The 24,664-nt window shown below is 36.1% G+C and overlaps 1 protein-coding gene across 8 annotated transcripts in view; it reads right to left on the reverse strand.

Moving 5' to 3' along the window:
* The window catches only part of GRIA2 (glutamate ionotropic receptor AMPA type subunit 2), a 144,988-nt gene extending 121,531 nt beyond the window's left edge, over positions 1 to 23,457 (reverse strand). For 6 of the 8 annotated variants that reach the window (XR_001824338.2, XM_037737607.1, XM_037737606.1 and 3 more), the window contains exons 1-2: positions 22,919 to 23,457; positions 22,242 to 22,382 (exon numbers count right to left, since the gene is read on the reverse strand). Coding sequence is in view for 7 of the 8 variants with exons in the window: in XM_037737607.1 (XP_037593535.1) it covers positions 22,242 to 22,382; positions 22,919 to 23,006 (229 nt within the window). In the remaining variant the exon portion in view is untranslated. The remainder of the gene's footprint in view (positions 1 to 22,241; positions 22,383 to 22,918) is intronic. The other 2 variants (XM_017526026.2, XM_017526027.2) reach the window with 2 other exon arrangements.
* Between the last annotated feature and the right edge of the window lie 1,207 nt (positions 23,458 to 24,664).

Raw genomic sequence — 24,664 nt, forward strand, 5'->3', positions numbered from 1 at the left:
ACTGTGCCAGTTCTGCACAGGTACGTGCAGTACACATCCTCACTTTTCTTTATGTTTGTTAGCACTCTAACCTTCCCCGTGAAAAGAATAGCAAAACAAAAGCGGAAAAATCCTGTGATAACAGGATCCACAAAAATTGTTGCTTAGACACCTGAAAGAAGCTTAATGTCCTTCAGTGCTTTAGATCTTTCTCTTTTAGGGGACACTCACTACAAGAAAAGAAAAACAAAAGAAAATGCTTTGTCCTTCAGCTGTGCCACCATGAATTTGAATTTGTGAGAATAAGCATGTTCATTTCCCCTCAATTTCTTCCACAGATTCAGATCCAAATCCTTTCAAATCCAAGGTGCTTTGTCAGCACAGGTAATTATAAACATTTCAGAACAAGGTGAAATCCTTTAAACTGTATCGGATTTCTAAAATAAAGAAAAAGCTATCTGTTTTGCTTAAACTTGCTCAAAGCAAATAGAAACTATCTTCGTTTTTCACGGATTTATTATTTGTGAATTTGCCTACTCACTAAAATGTATTTGTAACCTCAAAATCTATACTTGCAGCACTTTTACAGTCATTCATGGACACTTGCAGAGCAGTGAAAAATTGAGTTACCTGGCACGCATCTCCAGCTGAGATCAAACAAGGCAACACTTGCCTTCTTGTGTCAGCTTTCATACTGTAAGCAAGTGTCCTTTGGCAATCTATTTAATTTCCATTTTTATTTTGCATCTTTGCACTTTTTGTTAGTAATTTCACTGTTTAAAGTGGCTCCCCAGCATAGATATGCATTGCTGTCTAGCATTCTAAAGCACAAGAAGGCTGTGATGTGCTTTACTGAGAAAATATGTGTGTTGGATAAGCTCTCTTCAGGCTTGAATTATAGTACTGTTGGGCATGAATTCAGTGTTGATGGATGAATATATATTAAGAAAGATGTCTGTAAACAATATATATAAAATAAGATGTTTGTAAACATAAACACACAAACAATGTTATGTATTGATCAGCTGATGAAAATGTTGTGATGAGAGGCTCACAGGAAACTAATTCAATTTCCCCTAGGAGCAATGGTTCAGTATTTGCTAATTCAGTGTTAGAGAAGAATTTTTAGAATATAACTACTGTAAATAATGAAAATCAATTATAGATTCTTTTCAGGGGAAAAGTGGTAAACTTTTCTGAATGGTTATATGAGATTTGTAATCTTATCAGTACTTCTAACATCAGAAAGCATAAGATAAATCTTATGAATTTCATCAAAAAATATTACTTGGTGAACTGTACGTTCTCCCAACCATAAACATATTATTCATGTGGTTATTGTTTCAGTGTGCTTTTATTTTCTGAGGCAACAGTTCATCTCCATTATCAACAAGGTAAAGGATCAGAAAAAGTAGAAAATAAACAATAAAATCCTGCAATTTCCAGGGCTCTGTTTCTTATATCAATTACTTAATAGTTTTTTTCTACTGAGTATTTTTTCATTACTAGTGTATTGCTAAAACATAAATGAAGCCTAAACCTGACTGATTTTTAGGGAAAAATTTCTAAATATGAAGGTTATAATGATCTTCACATTTAAAATTCAAAACCATATGCTGAAGAAAAAATAGTAAAATGATGCAAAATGTTCAACTACCCTGCCAACATACAGAAAGACTCTACCAAAAGAACGAGATAGCAAAGATAAAGCTGTGAATATAAAGTTTTACAGAATCTTATAAAGAGAAAAGAAAGGCAACTTATCATTAAATACAAGAGAGAAGACTACAAAGATGAAATGAGAATTGGTAAAGTGGAACACACACACCAAATCACGTATTGTATATGCCATTGCTAAGGTTTCCTGCTCATCTCTTTCCCTTATTATAATGTTCAGTTATTGCTTTTTGTAGCCTTTTCATCAACACTTAGAAACACATTTCTTTTCTCCCAACGATTCTCTATGGTTTTCAAAATTCCATGAAAGCTGTATTTTTTAATAGCCATGCAATGAGGAAGAAGGGATGAAGCAAACGTGAGGGTAAGTACTGTTTAGATAGAACCACTCAAGGCAATCTCAGAAGTAGATGTTCTACACAGCCAAACAGATGAATGCTATGTAATCTATTTTAATTGCATTATATTAGTAAAAATCCTTAAAGGTATAATATCAGAAAAAAATATGTATGATCTTTTTTTGTCTATGTTACACTAAATACAAGAAGGACAAAAACAACTAAACATAAATCTAGAAAAAACTAAAGCAAATGGAGAGAGGTAAGCCCTCTACGTATTCATCCCTGAGAATCTGTCAGATCTTCATGGGGGAATCTGTTTTCAACTTGAGTCCTAAATAGGATGGATTTTAAAAGTCCCCATTTAGATACATCACTGTGAATTTTAAGGAGACTAATGATAAAGATCCTGAAAGCTGCCACAAAGGAAATAATAAATGCACAAAAAAACAAGGATTAGGCTTCTCAAACAACATCTGATGGTAGAAGACAAGTTGGTCATTCCCTTTCAAGTTCTAAGAAAATGTGATCTCCATACTAGAAATCTATATCTAGCAAAACCTTCAGTCATATATGAAAGGAGAATTAAAACCATTGCAAACATGCAAAAAGTCAGATAATTTACCTCCAAAATACCCTTTGTTGGGAAGTTACTTAAGGAGGTGCTCTAGAGACAATCAGAACGAGAAAAAAAGAGAAATTAAAATCTAGGGGTTCATAAAACAAGCCTCAAATCAAAAGAATGAAGAGAAAGTCCCTGCTGACAGCAGTGCAGTAAGATTAGAGAACACTGATTTCATATTTCAGGAAAACAGGAAACTCCAGTGGGTGCTCTCCAGGCATAAGGTGGAGAAAGATATAATAGGAAGAAAAGGAGATAAATGAAATGTAAGATCAAGTCCCACAGTACAAAGAAAACAATAAAATGAGAAACTCCAAGATATTTTTAAAAACAGTGTAGAAAAATGTAATCTAAACCTAGATTAATTGCTCCAAATTGGAGCACAATTGATCTTGAAAAGAAAAATGGAATGTATTCTGAAGAATAGAAAGAGTAAGTAAGATGAAAAATATTAGGGATATCATGAAGGCATTTATGCCTTTTTCCAACATATCAATCAGGGATTTCATTAAAATATTATACACACACTCACCCATGCACATACACATATGCATGCACACTTATATGTGTGTGTGCATATATATGTTTTAAGTAATCTAGTGTAAGTAATAAAAAAATGTATTTAACACATATGAAGAAATAAGTCAAGAAATAATTATATGGTCAACCACAAAAGGATAGTGTGATCCCAATATGTCAGTTGTTCAGGAGCTTCAAGAGAAACCAACCTAGTTTGCATAAGGGAGATGAAAAAAAAAATATTTGGAAAGATTAGAATACATTAATTATATATATGATAGTAAGAACTTAAGCATATTTTAAAACCACATAATGTATAATGACATTTGAAAATTTCAAATATACAGAAAAAAATTATAAAAATGGAAAATTTAATTATAGCATGGTGCTTGACTGCATTGAATAATACTGATTTTTTTTGTTTTTAAAGTAAATGATATGTGTGTATATAAATATATATATATATAGGACAAATTAATTATAAATACAAAGTAGAATATAGATGTTCTCAATCTTGACTCACTAATGTCATCAATTCATAAAGTAGGAAGTTGAAAGATATTTCTGTTAAAATCATGGTTTCAAGTATATTATTATAAATTATAATAAAAAAATAGAGCAATATAAAAGAAACAATATAATTTTGTTGCTAATATAGAATTAACCACTAGAAGAATAGGCAGACGCAAATTCTTTTCCATTCTGTCCTCCTTGGCTACTGGAAATTTTAAACATTTGCAGATATATCAAAGGGGAACACATTTCAAAAAAAAAATTGCATATCTTTGAAACCGTATCTTTAAAAAAATCATATACAAAATTGAAAGAAGAAATAAACCATGGCAAAGAATTAAATATGTTTTAATTAGCAAAGGGGTGCCATATATTGTAGGCATTACTAATATTCACCAATAATATACAGTTCTATTCTCGACACAAGGATGATTAAACTCCACCCCCTTGAAGTTGGTCATTTCATGGGAGTAGTTCTAATCAATGACATGCAAGCTAATATGGCATGGTTCTTCTCTGGAAAGAAGCATCAAATTGCAAGATCTGCAACTCTTTAGTCCCATCTTCCTCTGCCATAGTCATCTTGAATAAATAACTCACATAATTCAATAGGAAAAAATACCACAATGACAATAAAAATAGAGCAAAAGACTTTAATAAACTTTTTATTAAAAAAGAAACAGAAATGTGCAACAATAAATATGAAAAACTATTTTATATAACAAAAATATTTTTAGATATCAAATATGTAAGAACTTAAAATTTTGTAACAATGATGTTGAGGGTATGAAAGACTAGACTTTCATAGACTGTCGATAGTATTATAAACTGGATTGGATTTCCTTAGCATATATCAGAAATTGATTTACTTAACTAAATTCTACATGGCTTTTAATTCAGTAATTATACTTCAGTCATCTGAAAGGGTAAAAAATACATATGCAAAAAAATTTTCATTTCCAGCAATATTTTATAATGGATAAAAGGATTTTTTAAAACTTGCAAAAATTGAAGAGTTTTTAAAAACTTGCAAAAATGGAAATGATTGGCATGACTATTATGAAGCTATGAAAATGAAGTTTACAAATGGCTTTAATGCAGTTCTGCTCATGTAAATTTATTTTTTTCAACAAGGGCAATATTTTTTATTCAAGAAATGATACATTAAAATATAAGCAGATGAGTAGAGTCTTGCAGATTGTACAAAATATATTGCTTTAAATTATACTGAAAGTTAAAATCTTTCCACTTTAACGGTCATGGAAAGCCAAGGGGTCTTCAAGGTCTTTGCTCATCTTTTGCCCCTATCGGTAAGCTCACATTCAGTTCATAATTCCACAAAATGAGGTGGTTAAAGATTTATAAATTTCCCTGATGGTTGGCCAAAAATACACAGTTTATGACACACACCATAAGGCAGGCTGAAAGTATATCTTGATGCAAATAACATTTTAGCATTTTATTTAGTTTTCCAGTTTAAATCAAATTTATATCATAAATAGCATGATTCTTGGCTTTAAGTAGAGCACATAACTGGTTCTTAAGACAAACTGGGGATGAAACTGAATACAATATTAGTTAATAAAGCCATAGTATCTGAGTTTCTTCACCTTTCTTTATTGCATATAGATTGCGGTCTTTAGCTTTAATATTCTATTTGTGAACACATATGGATTGTTACACTGAATTAACTTCCAAGTGATATTCAAGAAACAAGACATAATCATAACCCATTACTTAAATCTTGATGTAGGTTAAGAAATATGCAACACGAGTAGTCTATTTAAGTGATATTGCTGCTATGACACAAGCCAAAAAACATAATAAAATCCTTTATTTATCCCTCTGGGCTCAGTTAATGTTCAAAATCTGACATCCTCTTTTATTGATCTGAGACCCCAGAAACACAAAAGCACAATTTATGATAACAACACTGCTCAGGAAACAGATGCCTTGCATGACTTTACATCTCTCTACCTGTAATAGTTTTAATCTTCTTTGTTTCACATTCTGGGTAAATTCCCTATCTGTTTGTAACTCCTTAGGGAATTATTTACTTAAGAAAAAAATCTGGGCCAAGTGTAGTGGCTCACACCTATAGTCCCAGCACTTTGGAAAGCCAAAATGGGAGGACTGCTTGAGGCCAGGAGTTCGAGACTAGCCTGGTCCACACAGTCAGATGATTTTTTAAAATTAACTAGGCAGTGGCATGGATCTGTAGTCCCAGTTACTCAGGAGGCCAAGGCAGGAGAGTAACCTGAGTTCAGGAGTTTGAGGTTACAATGAGCCATGATCACGCCATTGCACTCCAGCCCAGGTGAATAACAGAGTGAGACCCTATCTCAAAATTAAAAACAAACAAAACAAAACAAAACAAAACAAAACTTATACATTTAAATCAATTAAGAAAAAATTCATGTTTATCTGTGTTGTGACAATTGGCTAACCTTATGAAGGTAAAAAAAATTGGACTCTCAGGTTTTTTTAAAATCACATAAAGCCAGATGATTCAGATTGATTTGGAAACATAAAACCAAAGTATGATGGTATTAAATCATAGGCAGTTAAAAAAAATAGTGTGGGAAATGTTTTTCTGAGCAAAGCACAAAATTCATGCGACAATTAAGCAAACAATTTCCAAATTTGACTAAATAAAATTTAAGGATATGTGTATTCATCAAAATCATGAACTGAAATTGTCATTCCAAAAAGTGATAAACAGGTTAAAAAGACAAAAAAACAGGTAAAACAGCTGAAACACATCACCAAGTGTTTGTTACTTTAATGTACATATCAACTAATAATAAATAGACTCACTCATAAATAGATCAACAACCCAAAAGAAAACCGGACAAAGGAATGAACAGGTGTGTGTATGCACACACACACGTACACAGAAATACAAATGATGTCTTACCATAGTAAATGTAAGCAATAAGATACCAAGAGCAAAGCTTTAAAAAGTTTAACATTGTGTACCCCTTGTGATATTAGGCAGAAACAGACATACTCATACACTCTTGAAGGATTGTAAATTGAGATGCCTTTTTTGCAGACCTGGTGAAGTTTTAAATGCAAACACTTTTTGACTAGCAATTTATTCTACAAACCCACTTGGGCATACTATTAAAAGAGACAGAAAAAAGGGAAACAATCATCAACGAAAAGCAGGCTACATAACAACAGACTACCATTAATAACTACAAAAAAGGGAAAGGAAAATGTCTGCACATAAGAGGAGCACTCAATTTATGTTAAGACGAAAACAATCAAGATAAAGAACAGTGCATATTATAGTACCATTTGTGGAAACCATCAATAGAGATTATCTCAGAGACACAGAACAGAGTCGAAAGAAAGACAATATTTATTATATCCCCGTGTGTAGTGTTTTTTAAATTTCCATACACATGGTTATTTTCATCATAATTTTTAACCTTCAAAATATAAAGACTGCACGAAGCTAAATTCAATTTTTCTGCATGTTTTACATTCTAAATCATCCATGGTGCCAAAATTTTATTGTAAGCAAATATTTTCATTCTTATTACATAATTTTTGTTGCATGTTAAAGCTGCATCAACTTTTTTGAGATAATCATGATATTCTACCTGAAATTCTCAAACCACTATAATAATCAAGGTTTAAATTACATAAAATCTGTTTCAACAAGAGACATTAGCAAAGTGTTAAACTATGTGTTGACATTTTAAAATATTTTGTAAAACTTACTATTTAAAACTTGCAACTTGCTTCTTCAGCTAACAACCTAAAATAGTACTTATTACAATTAATTAACTAATCCACATAAATTCATTTATACAAGCACTACCCAGCAACTTATGTAGCCTATGTCACTTTACACTGATTTGAAGAGACTTTGGCAATGAAAGAAAAAAATCATATACAAAAATATATGTAAATTTTCATCTCCAAATATGATTCAAAAAATTGAAGTTGCTGTTAACAGATCTGCAATTGGCATTATTAGTTTGTTAACGGCAGTACCACTCATTTGGCTACCCAGGTTTTCAGCAATATATTCTAAATCAGTATTTAGGATGATGGCTTTTCACCTTTCATTGAGAATCTTTTTAATGTTTTCTTTATAATTTTGGGAATTACCTTTTCTGTTTATAATTTAAAACCTAGGTCCAAAGTATAGGATAATACTTACAAATGACCTAGAAATAATGTCTATTACAGAGACTAATGTAATAATAAATCATCTAGCCAACCTAGATTAACAACTTCTACTTTTGCCACAGGGAAAAGATTTCGAACCCATAAAAATTTTGGTGCATACAAAGTAGATACAAGCACTTTAAAGATAAGTATGCAGCTTTTTAAAATTTTTTATTTTACTTTAAGTTCTGGGGTACATGGGCAGATCATGCAGGATTGTTACATAGGTGTGCATATACCATGACGGTTTGCTGCCTATCCCCCCATCACCTACATAAGTATTACTCCCAATGCTATCCCTCCTCAATCTCCCCAACCGCTGCTATCCCTACCTTAACCCCCCACCCCCCAACAGACCCCAGTGTGTGATGTTTCCCTCCCTTTGTCCATGTGTTCTCATTGTCCAACACCCACTTATGATTCAGAACATGCAGTGTTTGGGTTTTCTGTGTCAATTTGCTGAGAATGATGGCTTACAGATTCATCCATGTCCTTGCAAAGGACAAGAACTCACCCTTTTTTATGGCTGCATAGTATTCCGTGGTATATAGGTGCCACATTTTCTTTATCCAGTCTATCTTTGATGGGCATTTGGGTTGGTTCCAAGTCTTTGCTATTGTAAATACTGCTGCAATGAGCATCTGTGTGCATGTGTCTTTATAAGAGATCGATTTATAATCCTTTGGGTATATACCCAGTAATGGGATTGCTGGGTCAAAAGGTATTTCTATTTCTAGGTCCTTGAGGAAGTATTTGGCTTTTATCAGTGTATTCCACCTCCAGCCCAAAGCCAAAGTCATCAATATAACTTTATTTTGTAAATATATAGATTTGCTTAAAAAGAGTAATTTTGACCAAAGGTCTTATGATCCTTTAAAGAGCTCATGTCGCTGCTGTTAACTGCGATATAAGAATAATAAGAGTCAATTCAGAATAAGGTAGAGAATATTTTATGAACTACACAAAGCTCATATGTAGGAAGTCCACCTTTTTACTCATTATCGGTAAGTATAAATCTTCCCCCCACCACCCCACACAACTGCACATCTCTCTGCTCCCTAAAAGAAGTAATCTCTGACCAAGTAATTATTTGAAAATGTTTCAAACCTTCCAGACCTTTCAACAGACTAGGAATAGACAAAAAGAGCCTCCTTATATTATGCTGGGGAAGAAACTTGTAAAAAAGATGACGGTGACCTAGCCAACCAGCAGCAAGATGCAGAAAACAGATCTCCAGGGAAGAAGTCAAATTGAACCTGTCCCAAGTTTAATAAGATCTTATTCATGGGAAATATCTACCATCATTTTTATTGTGCAAATGTATCAGTGGTGGGATTGCTAACTGAATAGTATCAGATATCCACATGAAATGTTAATCCCCATCCACATTTTTAAAATTATGCATGATTTAGTTCTTGTTATATATCTGTTGAATTTTGAATGGGGAGGGTTTGTGGATCAAGAACCCATCAAAATTCTTGTAAAATGTACATGTTCAGTAGAATTATAAAAATAATAATAAAGTAAAATCCTAGTCTCTATTTTTAGCTTGAATAGTTGGATTATATTAAAGTTTATTATTTTGAAAATTTCATAAAGAAAATTATTAGCTACCTTCTCTTCCATGCACCTGTAAGCACGGAGTTAAGTATATCTGAGCAATATATACTTGGGGGAATTGGAATAACTGAAACTGGCAATATTATTCACTATATTATACAGGGCAATTACTATCATTTAAACCCAACAAATACATTATGAGGCAGGTGTTATAATGACCCCTATTTTACAGAGGAGGAAACAAGGCTAGAAAGTTTAACTGATTAATACAACATCATAGAACTAGTAAATGTTGAAGCCATGATTTTAATTCATGGCTGCTCATTCAAATATACTAGCTATGTTGCCAACTGAGACAAGCAGAGGCTCTGGTTTAAGAAGTTGCCAACTTGTTTTGCAGGTGAAAGCTTCTCCACAACTTTATAGCAGCTTAGAATGAATCACATACATTTTTGTTTTGTTATCTGTAAATGGGCATAATAATAATTTCACTTATACTATAAACTTTACCGAGCTACAGTGAGGATCAACCAGATATGAAAGTGTTTCAGGAAGAAAAAAATATATACATAAAGTTATAAAATATCTAAGCTTTCTCAAGCCAGAACGTTCCATTTTATTCTCCTCCATTGCTCTGAGCATGGGGTTTGGTTCCCAGTAAAGGGCTTATATAGAGGGTAGAAGGAAATACTGGAAACATTTCTGATAAATTAAGCTACACATTTATTTTCTCATGTAATGTCTCATTATCAGATATGACAAGGAAACTGAGCCTTATTCTACAAAAAGGAAAAAACACAGACTGTACCATAAAGCTACTAATTATATTCAAACATATTTTTGCCTAAATTCAAAGTCTATGCTCTCTTGGCTGCTTTTCATTTAAATGAATTTAATTTAATTAATTAAATAAAATAAAACATTAGGAATCCATAATGTGCTCAGTTCCATGAAATGTTAAGATATCTTAATTATGTGCTGGAAATATCTACTAAAATTATAAGAGTTTCAAATTGTTCAACATTTTGAAATGTAACTGACATGCAATAAAGGGGAAGATCGAATTCAAAGTACTACTTGAGTTTCAACACCTCAGGTTTTAAAAATAATTCTCATACTGTAGTGCACCAAATATATCTTCAAGTGATTTACGTGATTTATTTTGTTAGTCTCTTCTTTGTCAACAAATGGCATTACGTCCTGCCTAGGTTTACAAACAGTAGAAAAAGATGCCAGCAAGAAAGTTAGAAGTGCATTTTTCTTTGTCTTCTGCCTCTCATAGCAAGTGCTCATCAAAACTATCCAAAAAATCTAACACAGGAAGTAATAATAAAATATTGCTAGTTTTTATGTGCTTACATGGGCCAAACACAGCTCACAGTATTTTATGACTAATGTGTACCTTCTGAACAATCCTATATGTCTGTTTCCCCTTTGTAGAGGTGGAAACTGAGACGTAGACTAAGAAACTTGTCCAATGTCACACATCTAGTACAAAGACCAGATTTTGGTTCCAAGTGCAGATGCTTAACCCATGCTATTCCGAATCCCAACAAATCCAGCCAACATTGATTCTACAAAGAATCTTCACAGATGAAAAACTTTTGTATTCATCATTAAGATGACAACCCTGAACTTGTGTGTGCTCTGCAATATAAAGAAGAATATTTTGTGATCTTTCCCTCCAAAGAAACTATATACGTAGCTTCCTCATATCTCCTTCTGAATTGCTGCCTGTGTTCTCATAATTTCCTTTCTATATGTAAATTAGTAATAATAGCACAAACCAGTAAAAACTAAAAACCTGATAAAAAATAAAAGTAAAATTATAAATGGTAAAGGTGCTTGGGAATTATAAAGCAAAATATCTCCCATTGCATGCATAGATTAAAAGCAAGATAGAAATTCTTCAATTTCTCACAAACAAAAGATAACACATGAATAAAGAAAAAAAATATGACATGATTTGGAATGTACTTCTCAAAAAAACCTAGCAAAACACACACATCTCTAGAGAGCTCCACTTTGAGATCTTTCTCTGCTAGACCTGCAATGATGAGAGATGCTTTAAAAAAAAAAAACCCCTGGCCGGGTGCTGTGAATCATGTCTATAATCCCAGCACTTTGGGAGGCCAAGGCGGGAGGATTACCTGAGGTCGGGAGTTCGAGACCAGCCAGACCAACATGGAAAAACCCCATCTCTACTGAAAATACAAAAATTATCTGGACATGATGGCGCACGCCTGTAATCCCAGCTACCCAGGAGGCTGAGGCAAGAGAATTGCTTAAAGCCGGGAGGTGGAGGTTGCAGTGAGCCGAGATCACACCATTTCACTTCAGCCTAGGCAACACGAGCTAAACTCCAGCTCAAAAACAAAAAACAAAAAACAAAACAATCAAAAAACAAAAACAAACAAACAAAAAAGCCCACCTTACCCACACTGTAGAAATGTAATGTAGAAGCTATTTATGTGGTTGCTGAATCAGTGAACACAGGTAGACCCTTTAAATATATGTAATTCATAATAGCTTAAAGCCCTTAAGGAATATGTTTTCAATTTTCCAAATTAGCATCACCAAAGTGTATATAACGATATTTTCAAATACATAGACCAAGCTAATTATTGTATATGTTGTAGTCCTTATTTTTCAGAATAAAACTCACTGTGTTCTGTATTTCAGTCTTAAGTTTTCCTTTGAATAATTTTTGAATAACCTCAATGACAAAAAATTACGTATCATTTGAGAATTATCATTAATTTAAATATTCTTCCAAGACATACTAAATCCATGAATAAAGAAAAATATCATGACATTTTAATTAAAAAAAATCTTCAACTTAGGTGTTAAGGAAATAGAAATATAATATGAGTATCACATAAACTAAAAGACAAACCTTTCTTTGTTCTACTAAGATGAGCCCCGGGAGTAATTATCAAAAGTTGCTACATTTCAGGTACCTTAACCAAAAGACAAAGTTTACTATGACACAGTACATGCTCTCCATAAAATTCACAGTCTAGTAGTATATTCCATAGTGTATATTTTTACCTATAAAATTTTTCAAACCTTTTCAGTCAGTATTTTATCTCATAATTTTCAAGGATGGCTTTTTGCCAGCCCAGAATAATAAAGTGCCTTAAATTTGTGTTTTTGCCTCAGAGAAATGCATATTGTTAGCTGAGGATGGTTGCTCATGCCTATAATCCCAGTGCTTTGGGAGGTGGAGGTGACAGGATCGCTTGAGGCCAGGAGTTCAAGAGCAGCCTGGTCAACATAGCGAGAATCTCGTCTCTGTAAAAATAAAAAATAAAATTATGGCCGGGCGCGGTGGCTCACGCCTGTAATCCCAACACTTTGGGAGTCCGAGGCAGGCGGATTGTCTGAGCGTAGAAGTTCACAACCAGCCAAGGCAACACGGTAAAACCCCGTCTCTACTAAAATACAAAAGATGAGCCAGGCGTGGCGGCGTGACCCTGTGGTTGGTTTCAGCTACTGGGGAGGCTGAGGCAGGAGAATTGCTTGAACCCGGGAAGCGGAGGTTTCAGTGAGTCGAGATCATGCCACTGCACTCCAGTCTGGCCACAGAGCAAGACTAAGTCTCAAAAATTAATAATAGTAATAATAAAATAAAATTAGTTGAGAGTGGCGGCATGCACCTGTAGTCCCAGGTACTTGGGAGGCTGAGGCAGGAGAACTGCTTGAGCCCAGGAGCTCAAGGCTGCAGCAAGCTATGACAGCTTCACTGCGGTCCAGCCTGAAGGACAGAGCAATCTCCTGTCTCTAAAAAAGGAAATTAAAATAATAAAATAGGGAAAAAACACATATTGCTTCCTTTCTTTTTCATGTCTCCCTCTAGAAATAACACTAGCTTCTATTATTTGATAAAATTAATATTATTATAAGAATGCACTGTTCTATAGCAGCTCAATGTTAATATAGAAGATTGACCACAGACATGCAAGCTAAGCAAACATCAATATCAAAGAGAAGCTTAAACGAAAAAAAAAAAAAAAAAAAGGAAGAAAGGAAGCAGGAAGCAAAGGAGGAAGGGAGAAAAGGAGGAAGGAAGGAAGGGAGGAAGGGAGGAAGGCAGGGAGAGAAGAAGGGAAGGAGAGACTAATTTCGAGTTCCAAATTCTTGCAGCCCTACCAAGCACCCCAAGTTATGCTGCACTTAGAGTTTTCCCCTTTTATCCACAGCTTCCCCTCCATCACTTTTAAGAAATATAGTAATTTCAATCTACAATAAGGAAAAAAATATTTTCTCTTACCCTGAAACTATTTATTTTAACAACCCCACTCTATCCTTTAATTCATGCACAAGAAATAATATATATAGAAACAAATTGCTGACATATTCTTACTGCAATAACTTGAATACTGATGCTGGAGAAATTATAAAATGAATGCTCTATCTGAAACAGAAGGGTATTTTAATACGGAGACTTAATTTTACCTGCAAAGGGTTTATGGGCTGAGGAAACTTTTCTTATATCAAGTTATTTAACTTGAGTTTCCATTCAATTCAGGCTGAAGTTAGACATTATTAACTTAGGTCATTTTCTATTTTTATAGGGCTAAATAATCAGGTAATACTCTACCATGTTTTAATAAGCATAGAGTATACTTGGTTCATATAAACACCTTTCAGTCATTTCTATCAGTAAATTGGGTATTTAGGAAGGTTAGACTAAAAGTATTTACATTGCAAGACTACCTTCTCAGGTTCACTGAATTCATCGGAGTGAAAGTATTAGAGGACTATAATAAGTAAACATCATAGTATTTATTATGTGAAATGAATTTTATATGAAGGGTAAATAAACTTCATGGAAATGAAGTAAAATGCCCTATTGAAAGTATTTTAAAAGAACTAAAATTTAGGCCATTTCTCAGTTCAACCCAGTTTGTGCTTATATCTGAAATACTGAAAGAGTCAGGGAAAAATTTAAGTATCAACATAACATAACCATAAATATATAAAATTATAAAGTAAAATTCTAGAGAACAATCCAAATAGTAAAACTATAAACATTACATATGTCATTTGTTTGAGAACCATGAATACAAAAATGTAAACAATCTAAGAAATTAGCTACTCATAAATTCCCTTTGTATAAGGAACCTGGCATCTCTTAAATCTATTTGTTCTATTCAGCTGAAGATATCTATAAATTTCAAGACTCTATTTTTTTTTTTTTGAGACAGAGTTTTTCTCTGTCACCCAGGCTGGAGTAGTATTAAACACTTTGGATGATTTTACCACTGATTTTGATAATGTGTGAAAAGTAAAACATGTAATAACAATGTGTTTCACCCAAGAAAGTTATCCACAGAATGAAAATAAGACAAAAAAAAATTATTAGAAAACAAACCCTAAACATAGACTGCAGGCTTAAAAAACAAAAAATAAGGATATGCATACAAAATAATTTCACATATTAATCTAAATAGAGTAACTGGTCCACAAAGAGAAACTATGCCCAGAAAGTTCTCATTCCCAGACACCATCTAAAAAGTAAAAATAATACTTTTCTGATTCTGTACATTTTTTAAATTAATTAAAGGAATTAGTATAGAAAATTGTAGTATAAAATATCCTGATTGGGGGCAGGGAGGGAGTTACTAAAACATTTTTGTGTCCATTCAAGGAATATGTATGGTCACATTTTTGGAACATCTAAAACCAAAATCGAAGCTTGGTAGACCCATAACAGTCAGGCCCCTTATAAGGGTATGTTCTGTTCTACTCACTTGCAACATGGTTTTTGTTTTTGTTTTTTGTTTTTGAGATGGAGTCTTGCTCTGTCTCCAAGGCTGGAGTACCGTGGCATGATCTTGGCTCATTGCAATCTCTGCCTTCTGGGTTCAACCGATCCTACTGCCTCAACCTCCTGAGCAGCTGCAACTACAGGTGCATGCCACCATGTCCAGCTACTTTTGTATTTTTGGCAGAGACAGGGCTTCACCATGTTGGCCAGGCTGGTCTCAAACTCCTGACCTTAGGAGATCCACCCGCCTCCGCCTCCCAAAGGGCTGGGATTACAGACGTGAGCCACCGAGCCCAGCCGCAACATGGTTTTTGCATCATCCTCACAGTTAGCATTTATAAATCCTTTTTAATATGTATATTGTACATATATTCAGCATATCATTTTAACATACATCAATATAGCCTTAGAGATAAAAATAACAACTTTGACAATATCTAGATTGCAGATGAAAGTGAAAAATAAATATATTACACCTCTGCCTAAATAGTATTCAAGGAAGCTACAAAGTAAATTGTGTATTCCAAAATCCAAATATATAGAAAACACAAAATTCTATATCTAAAAATTATAACTTTTTATGATACGAACATCTACTGTAAAATTAAACGTAATGAATAGGTAAATAATTATTAAGTGAATCAATGCACTGGAAACTGAGCTAGGCCTTGTGAAGAACACACAGTTAACAGCTGCAAGGGCCTGACTTCAACAAGGCCATATTTTACATTCTCTTTGTTAATTTAAAAATGTTTTCATTCTATCAGTTAAAATTACCAAAGATGACAAAATACTTTAAAATTGAATAGCATGGAAAAATAATTGGTGTAGACATCAACAGCATTGTAAGAATCACATTCATTCTTTATTCCAAACTAGTAAAACCTGATTTGATAAACATTTTGGTATTTGAACATTTCAAATCATGGGAGATTTTCTAATTTTAACATTGAACCCAGCAACTCATTTTCCTGTTGTACTGAAGAAGCACAGTCATAGAAGAGGTTTGGCAATTATGTAGATTATTGGAGAGAACCTAAGAAATGTGTACTTAAAATAGCCATAATAATAAAAGAGAAAACACCTAATGAAATCTGGGGTATCTTCAATACGATCTACTTTCAAAAGATATGAAATACCCAGCTGGCATTTATTTACATCAAATACAAGATTTTACCTCTGAATGTAATGCATTCTTTGCTCACTTAAAAAAAAAGTTCTCTATCTCAGTTTAAACTTTATTTCTTGTAATAGCATTTGCTCGGCAGATTAAGTACTTCTATTGACTTTTTTATTAAAAGGGAGGAGGAGGAAAAGAGAAAAACACATATCTCTGAAAACTCAATTATACAGCAATGCACTAAAATAACCAGAAAACAACTGCTCTTTCTCAGCCTTCCTTAAAATTTTCAAGGTTCAAAGAAGTTGAAAATTTGCTAAGTGTTATTGGAAGAGATTATGAGAAAATTTGAGATCTGAACATAAATCAATACCCACTTGTCATAACATCTCAGTACAATGTCCCCAGCACTTTAAAGGTTTGATGTGAAATGAAAATGCTCCATCCCTCTTGAGCCAGCAGGTTGAAGCTTGCAAGACTTTCAAACAGAAATAGTATAGAATAGGAACAAATTCTTAATAATTTAAGCTTCTATAGTTTCAGAAGGTAATCTTTATTTAAATACTTAGTTTCTCTCATCTCAAAATAGAATATTTCAACCAATGTCATTCTTTGATTTCTATTTAATACACTCATTTTCTTGAAATTCTTCAGTGATAAATGAAGTATGAAATTTTAACTGCAAATATTTCAGTAACAGATTATTCTGACATACAAAAAGGCATTTCATCAAAATTTCCAATTGAATGTAACTGAATATTTACAATGCCTGGTTTCACGGTATTGTGTCCTGGCACATGTGTTCGTGGTTTTCTTCATACCATGAATTCTTATATTGCTTAAGACAGTACAACTTGAGTCTAGTTTTATGAAAGTTTTGCATATATTAAACTCAGTAACTCCAGGTGTTCGTAAATACCTCAACAAACATGACAAAACAAGATAGTGTAGTCAATCTGTAACTACTTACACTCTATAATTATAACTATAAATACACACACACAGAAGTCCATTCATCCAAGTGTAATAAAGGCTTAGCAAACATCAATTAATTTTATGAACACAGATACACAATCTCAGTAATTTGTGACTAAAATTTAATGATAATAAATGCAGCTCAAAAATGATAGCTGGAGAATCAAGATTTAAAAATTGAAAAAATACAATTTTAGAATTCTCTCTCCTCCAAGAGCATTTACAATCTATTCTAACAGTCTTTAACTTCTAAAAAATAAAACATAGGGTAATCTATTTTTAAAAGGTAATGAACATTATTTTCCAGACAGCATTTTGAATAGTTTTCTTCAAATTAGATGTCTTTTTTTTTCATTTTATCCATATAAATTTGTTTACCACGTTTTAAAAGGTATTTGGTGTGCGCAACAGTTTTATGAAACAACAATATTTTCTCCAACATCTCCATCTGCTGGCTTAGAGAGAAAGTAGATTTTTATTTGCTGTTTCCTTCAATATAATATTTTTTATGATTTATTTTATTATATGGAATTGAAATGTAAAACTATTAAATTATTTTTAGACTAATAACCATTTGTTAAATTCAGTCATCAAAAGAAATAGAGAAGATTTTGAAGAGTAAATTCAATATTTAATACTTTTAATTTTCAAACCCTATAGAATCAAGTACTCATGTTTCTAGCCCTTTTACACAGTTTTATTTTAAGCAAACTTTATTAGCTAGCTAGCATAAAAGTTTACGAAAATCCTTTACAATGTAAAAATACTTAGTATTTTCCTAAAATTTGCTACTGTTTTGTTAGTTAATTACATATAATACCTGATATATATATATATATATATATAGTAATTTTGTTATATATATATATAGTAATTTTGCTATATATATGTGTGTGTATATATATATATACACACACATATATATAGCAAAATTACTATTTTCACAAGAAGGCAGAATTTTTTAGTTATTGTATTAAACTGCTTGTGTTTAAGAACTACTGGAATTCCCTCATATCCTCATACTAAGGATCCTGGACAAGACCATAGCTACCAATGCATACTAAAGGCATGAAGGCCTACAGGTTTTGAAAACTATTTAAAAGATCATAGAGGGAAAAGGCTAGAAAAAAAAATGTTAACATGAAAAAAGCAGTCATTTATTCTCTGACGCCTTGAAGGCATCCGCTAAATATTTATTGAATGAATGATTGTATTCCTGGGACCCATCACTGGCTTCAACTGCTGAACACATCAGATACTAGTCTCAGATTTTTTTTTCTGGTTTTCTGCTTTGTATTTTTCACAACGAAGGCATACGTTTGAACAACCTTAAGGAAAAAAAAATTCTTAGTACTCTTTTTAGCTAAGAAGAATGGGAGGGAGGAATGGAAAAAATGATTAAGGGGAGAGAGGAAAAGGAAAAGGGAAGGATGGAGAAAAAAGGAAAGAAATTGAAAATCTGTTCTACTGCCTCAGGTACCCATGGAAACAAACGGAACAAAATATGTAGGTACTTGCATTATCCCACTGTGATTGTGAAAGGGAAGGATGTGGGAGCTCAGTAAGAGGCACACAGTCATTTTACCCAGTTCAGAATAGAATGACTTCATTTTCTTTGTATAACCTTAACCCATTCAGTGAATCTCCCTGGATCCTTATATCAACGTCAACTTCAACATTTCCCAATTATTTCCTCCATTTCAGGAATAAAATTAAATTAGTAAACTAATAACTTTTTCTTTTTGAAATTATGTTGCTAAGGTATAAAACACTCTTACTTTTTAAATACACCAATTTAGCCCCGTTGGATTTTTATGATTGGAAGAGCAAGCTATTTTAAGAGCATTGCATGATAACACATATCATCTAATAATGTCGTTAAATAGCAAAACTCCTGAGATTTCTGGTGGAAATGGGAAGAAGATGTTTTCATCTTAGCCATCAATGTATTTAATGCTATTACTTCCACTTACTATGAAAATAATCATAGATTTCCCTGAATAAAAAGGCAAGAAAACAGAGAATAAGCATTGGAGAAAAACCTTAAGCAGGATTTAAATGATCAAGACCCATCTTGACAAATTTGACACTGGAGATTTTCATCCATTTCTTGACTTTGTGATTGCAGTTTACATAAGTATTTCTCCCTGTCCCTCTCTCTCTCATTATGTCTCAAAAGAGTTAAACTAATTTTACATTTTCTATTGTCCATAGCACAAAAACCATAAAGAAAAAAAAATGAAGGATACCAATTCTCTATTTCATTTTGCAATCTCTGCATTTTGAAATGTCTAAGAGGATAAAGAAACAGAATCACAAATATGTTAAGTAATTTTCCCAGTCAATGAGTCGATGTCAGCTCCAGAAATTTCTATCCAATGAGCCTCTCTTCTGTCACCATACCCTCCTAGTTCTTTTTAGCAATCAGTAGGATTACTTATAACATGGGGTTGCAAATGCCATGATTGTGAATTCTCATGTTGTCATCTTTAAAACGTGTTCTGTTCCTAAAAATAATTTGTTTTACCATCCTATAATAATTCATGCAGGAGTAATTTTAGGATCTGGAAATGTGCACATATTTATTTCAGCTTCACTTCCTGAGGAGGGGAAAAGAACTGTGCAAATGAAGGCTTGATTATTCCAGCTTCTCAGAACTATGGACATATTAAATTGTGTGGCAATTTTGTTTAAAGAAATCCACATGTTGATTACATGAATGTGTTCACTGCAAATTCATGAATTTATGTATGTGTCTAATATATATACATATTCTTGCTATATATTTTATTTCAGAAAAAATTCTATTTTAAAAAAAATCGTTTAAAAATCTTGAGAATGAGTATCTAAACCTAACAACCTAAACTAACTACAGTCTTTTATCTTTACAAGGCTCCACTATAGTAATTCAGCATTTCAAGTAATATTCATTTTGTCAATGGACACGTTATTTTCTCAGAAAGTTTTTCTCATTATTTTCACCCGAGTGAACTTGGCAATCATTGTTTTCACAAAGTATAGCTGTCAATACTTTCACTTAACATTTAAAATCTACGTACTTCCCATAACCACAGTCTTTTCTTAGGATTCATTACTTTTCAAAGCATTTTCACGTGAGTATACAATTGCATACAATCAGAACAGTTGCATGACAAACTTGTAATTCAGGAAAAATGGGAACTTACTGATATGAAATGAAGAGTCTAAATCTGCTGGGTAAATAGGTCAAATATAAAAGCCTTCAAATTTTAATTAAGTCGATTTCTTTGTATGTCATATACTAAAATTTTCTGAGATATTCTATTACGGACGTTTTTCAAAGCGGCAAATCCACTTTCTCTCTCTCTCTCTCTCTCTCTCTCTCTCTCTCCACCCCCTCCCCGTCTCCTTCTGTATCCCCACATCCGCTCTTCCTTCTTTTCTAACTTGGCATCAACATTTGAAGAAAATATGTAGCAGTGAAACCTTCTTAAAGAGGTCCATTATAAACAATTAAATCCTAAGCATCTAGTATTACCACACAATGCCCCTATTCTATTAGTCAAAGAAAATTGTTTCTTCATTCTTCCAGGTGACAGTAGTTGCAGGAGTTGATGATGGACCTGACAAGATAACCAAGCTCAATCACGGAATATACGACTAAAGCTTAAAATAGGGAGGTGGGATGGCAACCAGTTGTTTTTGTGACGTGGGAAAGCTGCAGTTGGGCTCTTCCTGTGGTAATTTTCCCCAAACCCCTTCGCAGTGTAGCCAAACTGGGAAGTCAGCCATCCGCAAATCTCCCCCAAATTGTTATCTATGAAATAAAGACTGCGAACATGGGGCAGGAAAGAATCACCCCAGAGCAGCCGGCAGGAAATGATGGCAGCTGCCGGGAAGAGGGCAGGAAGGCACAGTGGCCGCAACTGCCTGCCCACGCCTGCGCGGGGGCGCGAGCGCGGGGCCCGGGGCCCGCCGGCCTCCCCACCAATCCTTTTAGATCCCTAATTGTTCGGCTTCTAGTACTTTATGTGAAGCCGCCACGGAGCTTCCTAGCGAGTCCCGGAGCACTGTGCGGAGTGAGAGGGCTAATATGGAGCACTGCAAATACTAAAATGGCTGATCAGCGACTTCAGATTTTCAAACTCGGCCGGAGCTTTCCAGTCCTTTGCCCCGGCTGTCCCCGCTGAAGCCCAGCTACCTGAGAAGAAAGCGCGCCTGGCTGGCCGGCTGACCCCGGAGCCCCCGGCTGCCTCACCCCCTCCAACTTAGGCGGAAGCGCAACTGAGCAGAGAAATTGACAGCGCGCCCCCCGCCCCTCCTCGCCGCCCCACCCCCACGCCAGCCGGCCGGCCTGGGCGTGCGTCAGTCCCGCTCCTCGCCCCTCGGGTGGGCGTTATGTAACAGCCCCATCCCAACTCCAGAACCATTTCAACAACTTGTCCCGAAGAGGAGATAGTGGGGCTCGCGAGGGCGGGAGGGTGAGCCCAGCCGGCGCTGCGGATCTAAACCCTGGGCCGCGGGCGCGAGCTGCAGCTGCCGGGGCAGGCGGCCACCGGGCTCCGGCAGTCCCCCGTGGGATCTGTCCAACAGCCCGACTGCGCGCCCTGGGGAACAACGTGTTCTCTGTGGACAGGGAGCCAACAGGCGCGCGATAGGGAGCGAGGTGGGAGGGCTTCTCCTGAAGCACTCAAGAGGAGCGAAAACCCCTTGAACCCAAGGAAGCAGCCCTCCCCCGATTCAACCCTCACCCCAGCTCCCTAATGCGCACACTCTTCAATTCCTTTCGCCCCCTCTTCAGCCCCCTCCAGCCAGCGGGGGTCCCCGAGATTACAGCCACCTTCTCTCTACGCCGTCACACGCAGGCGCGTGTGCAGTCACTCACACCCACACACTGACACACAGAAACGCACACACACCACCCCAGAAACGCACACACACACTCACACTTGCTAGCTTTCCGCGTGCAGCACCCAAAAGGCATGAATATTCATTACTTACAAGCATTGGTGACTGCGAAGCTGTTTGCCACCTCCAAATTGTCGATGTGGGGTGTCAATCTGAACTCCGAAGTGGAAAACTGAACCATCCCTACCCGGAATGCACTGTATTCTTGATCGGCGCCCCTAGGAAATAGCCCCCCTGCAAAGAACAAACAGCAAGCAAAAAGAACAGTGTCAGTGTCCGGGAGGGAAAGGAGGGGCACGCGCTAGCGCCCAACAGTCCAAGAGTCTCTTATTCAAGCTAATAGGCCGAATAAACACATCTACAGACTCGGACAGCGGGGGCCGAATATCCAAAAGGTAGCCAAGGGGTCAAGACCCAGATGAGAGTCTGAGGGGGAGGTAGGCGGCCAGAAACCTTCATCTTTTCTTGTAATCACAAGCTTTGCCTTCAGACCCCAAGAGAATCTGAGCGAACTGGAAAATGTCGCTAAGGCAAAATTAATAAAATTTGGGGATCAGAAATGAGAGGACCTTTTCCTCGATTGTATAAAAGGCGTAGTCGTTTCCTTTTGCTTCATCCTAAGAAAAACATGTATATTCTAGGTAGTTTAAATCTGGAATGCAGTCAAGGTATGACATAAGTCTACATGACATGAATTAATTTGTACACTATGAACAAAGATTACCACCAAATTATGCACAATTCAAAAGCATAGCACAAAGGATACCTACCTATCTGTATGCTGTTAGAAGAGACACCAAAAATCAGTCCCCATAAAACAGGAGAAAGGAGGACAGAAATATGCATAATCTTTTGCATTTCCAAGAAAAGTAGAGCATCCACAATATACCCCTTTTTTTTTTTTCCTTTTCCTCCTCTTCCTTCTTTGGCTGTTTTCCTCTGCAAATTAGATCCTCTGCATTTTGAGACAGCAGTTTAGCACCAAGCTGCTAAAACCTGAAGTGGAGGCAGAAGAATCCCTATTTCCCAGGTCCTGCTGGTGGCTGCTGATGCCCTGCGCCCTGTCCCCGCTCCAGAAGTCCGGAGGACTGGCTGAATGCAGTTTTCAGCGGAGCTGCCGCTGTGGTCCCAGTGTCTCGGAATATTCAGCACCCTCCCATGCACTCACACACACTCACCCTCTCTCGCGCTCTCTTCTCCCTCTCTCCTCTCTCACTCACGCGCGCGCGCACACACACACACATACACACACGCACACACACAGGCAAGTCACAGAGAGGGGCAGGCAGTCCCCGGCGCGCGTGCGCGACTCGCAGCAGGCAGCGGGCGCGCGCGCCCCCTCCCCCGCACGGCGCCCGGCACCCCGCACCGCCGTGAACGCATCGCGTGCGCGGCGCTGCGGGGCCGGTAGCCGCTGTCCCTCCGCGAGACCTCGGGTCTCCCGGGCTGTCGCGCCCACCGCGCTCTTCTGCCTTTCAGCACCGAGGACAGCGCCTCGCTCCCAGCCGAGAGCTACCTTCTTGCCACTGTTACAGCTGCTGCGGAGATGCTCCAACCTGGAACAAATGCAGCAAAGCTGATTTCCGGCTGCTGTGCAGAAGCCAAATTGCTAATTGTTGGCGGCGAAGCGTCCTCTCACCAGGCCCTGCTGTCTTACGTTAAAAGTAAATTTGATTTTTACCTTCCATCTCCTGTGAAAACGCATTTAGCAATACAGAAGCCCTGTCATCCACCTCACCTGACCCAGCTGAAAGCAAACAAGCAAGCAAAGCACCCATAGAGGAAATGTTCCAAAATTCTGGACTTGGGCTTCACGGGATGTAGCCAGGATCCGGGGAGAACCCCAAGTTCTATCTTTAAATGCTAAAGCCGCTTATAAGATCAAGATGGAACCTTTGAAACATTTTGCATTATTCAACTGGGCTGTGATGCTGACTTGCCTAGCCATAGGGCGCACGGGTCTTTCTCGCAGCTTTCACTGCAATCCCTCCCGTTGTAGGGTCATGTAGACTTGATTTCCTAGAAGCCCTTACTTTATACAGATTGAATGCAAGAGACTGGTTTAAGGAAAATCTATCAGAGGGAAGTGATTAGAAGATGAAGCTAGTCTAGAAAGGCCACAGAGATGCGGATCCTTTCCCAGAGACTTACTTAGAAATTTGTTTCCCCATCACGTTTTGGCCCTGGGTTTGGAAAAATCACTGCCTAAAGAAAGTACCTCGCTGTGTTGAACACGCGGGCCACTGGGAAAGAAAGATGAGGTTAGATATTAAAAGTTTGGGAGAAGAGTGTTGATGGGGAGACGGATGATTGGACTTGTCCATGTGAAAATTATGCTCTTCAGGGTGCTTTCCAAGCCCATTCCTGGGAATCTGCTCTAATAATTCCCTGTGTGAACTCAGAGAAGCCCCCAAGTTGCATGGCTTTAGTGGTTTAAACAAATAAAGGAAGATTGACAGCAAGGGACTGTTTCCGGAAAGAGAGAGACTGGAGCTTACAGCACTAAAAGGAGAACT

The sequence above is a fragment of the Cebus imitator genome, unplaced genomic scaffold (genome assembly GCF_001604975.1).
Source record: "Cebus imitator isolate Cc_AM_T3 unplaced genomic scaffold, Cebus_imitator-1.0 Scaffold40, whole genome shotgun sequence".
NCBI lineage: Eukaryota > Metazoa > Chordata > Mammalia > Primates > Cebidae > Cebus > Cebus imitator.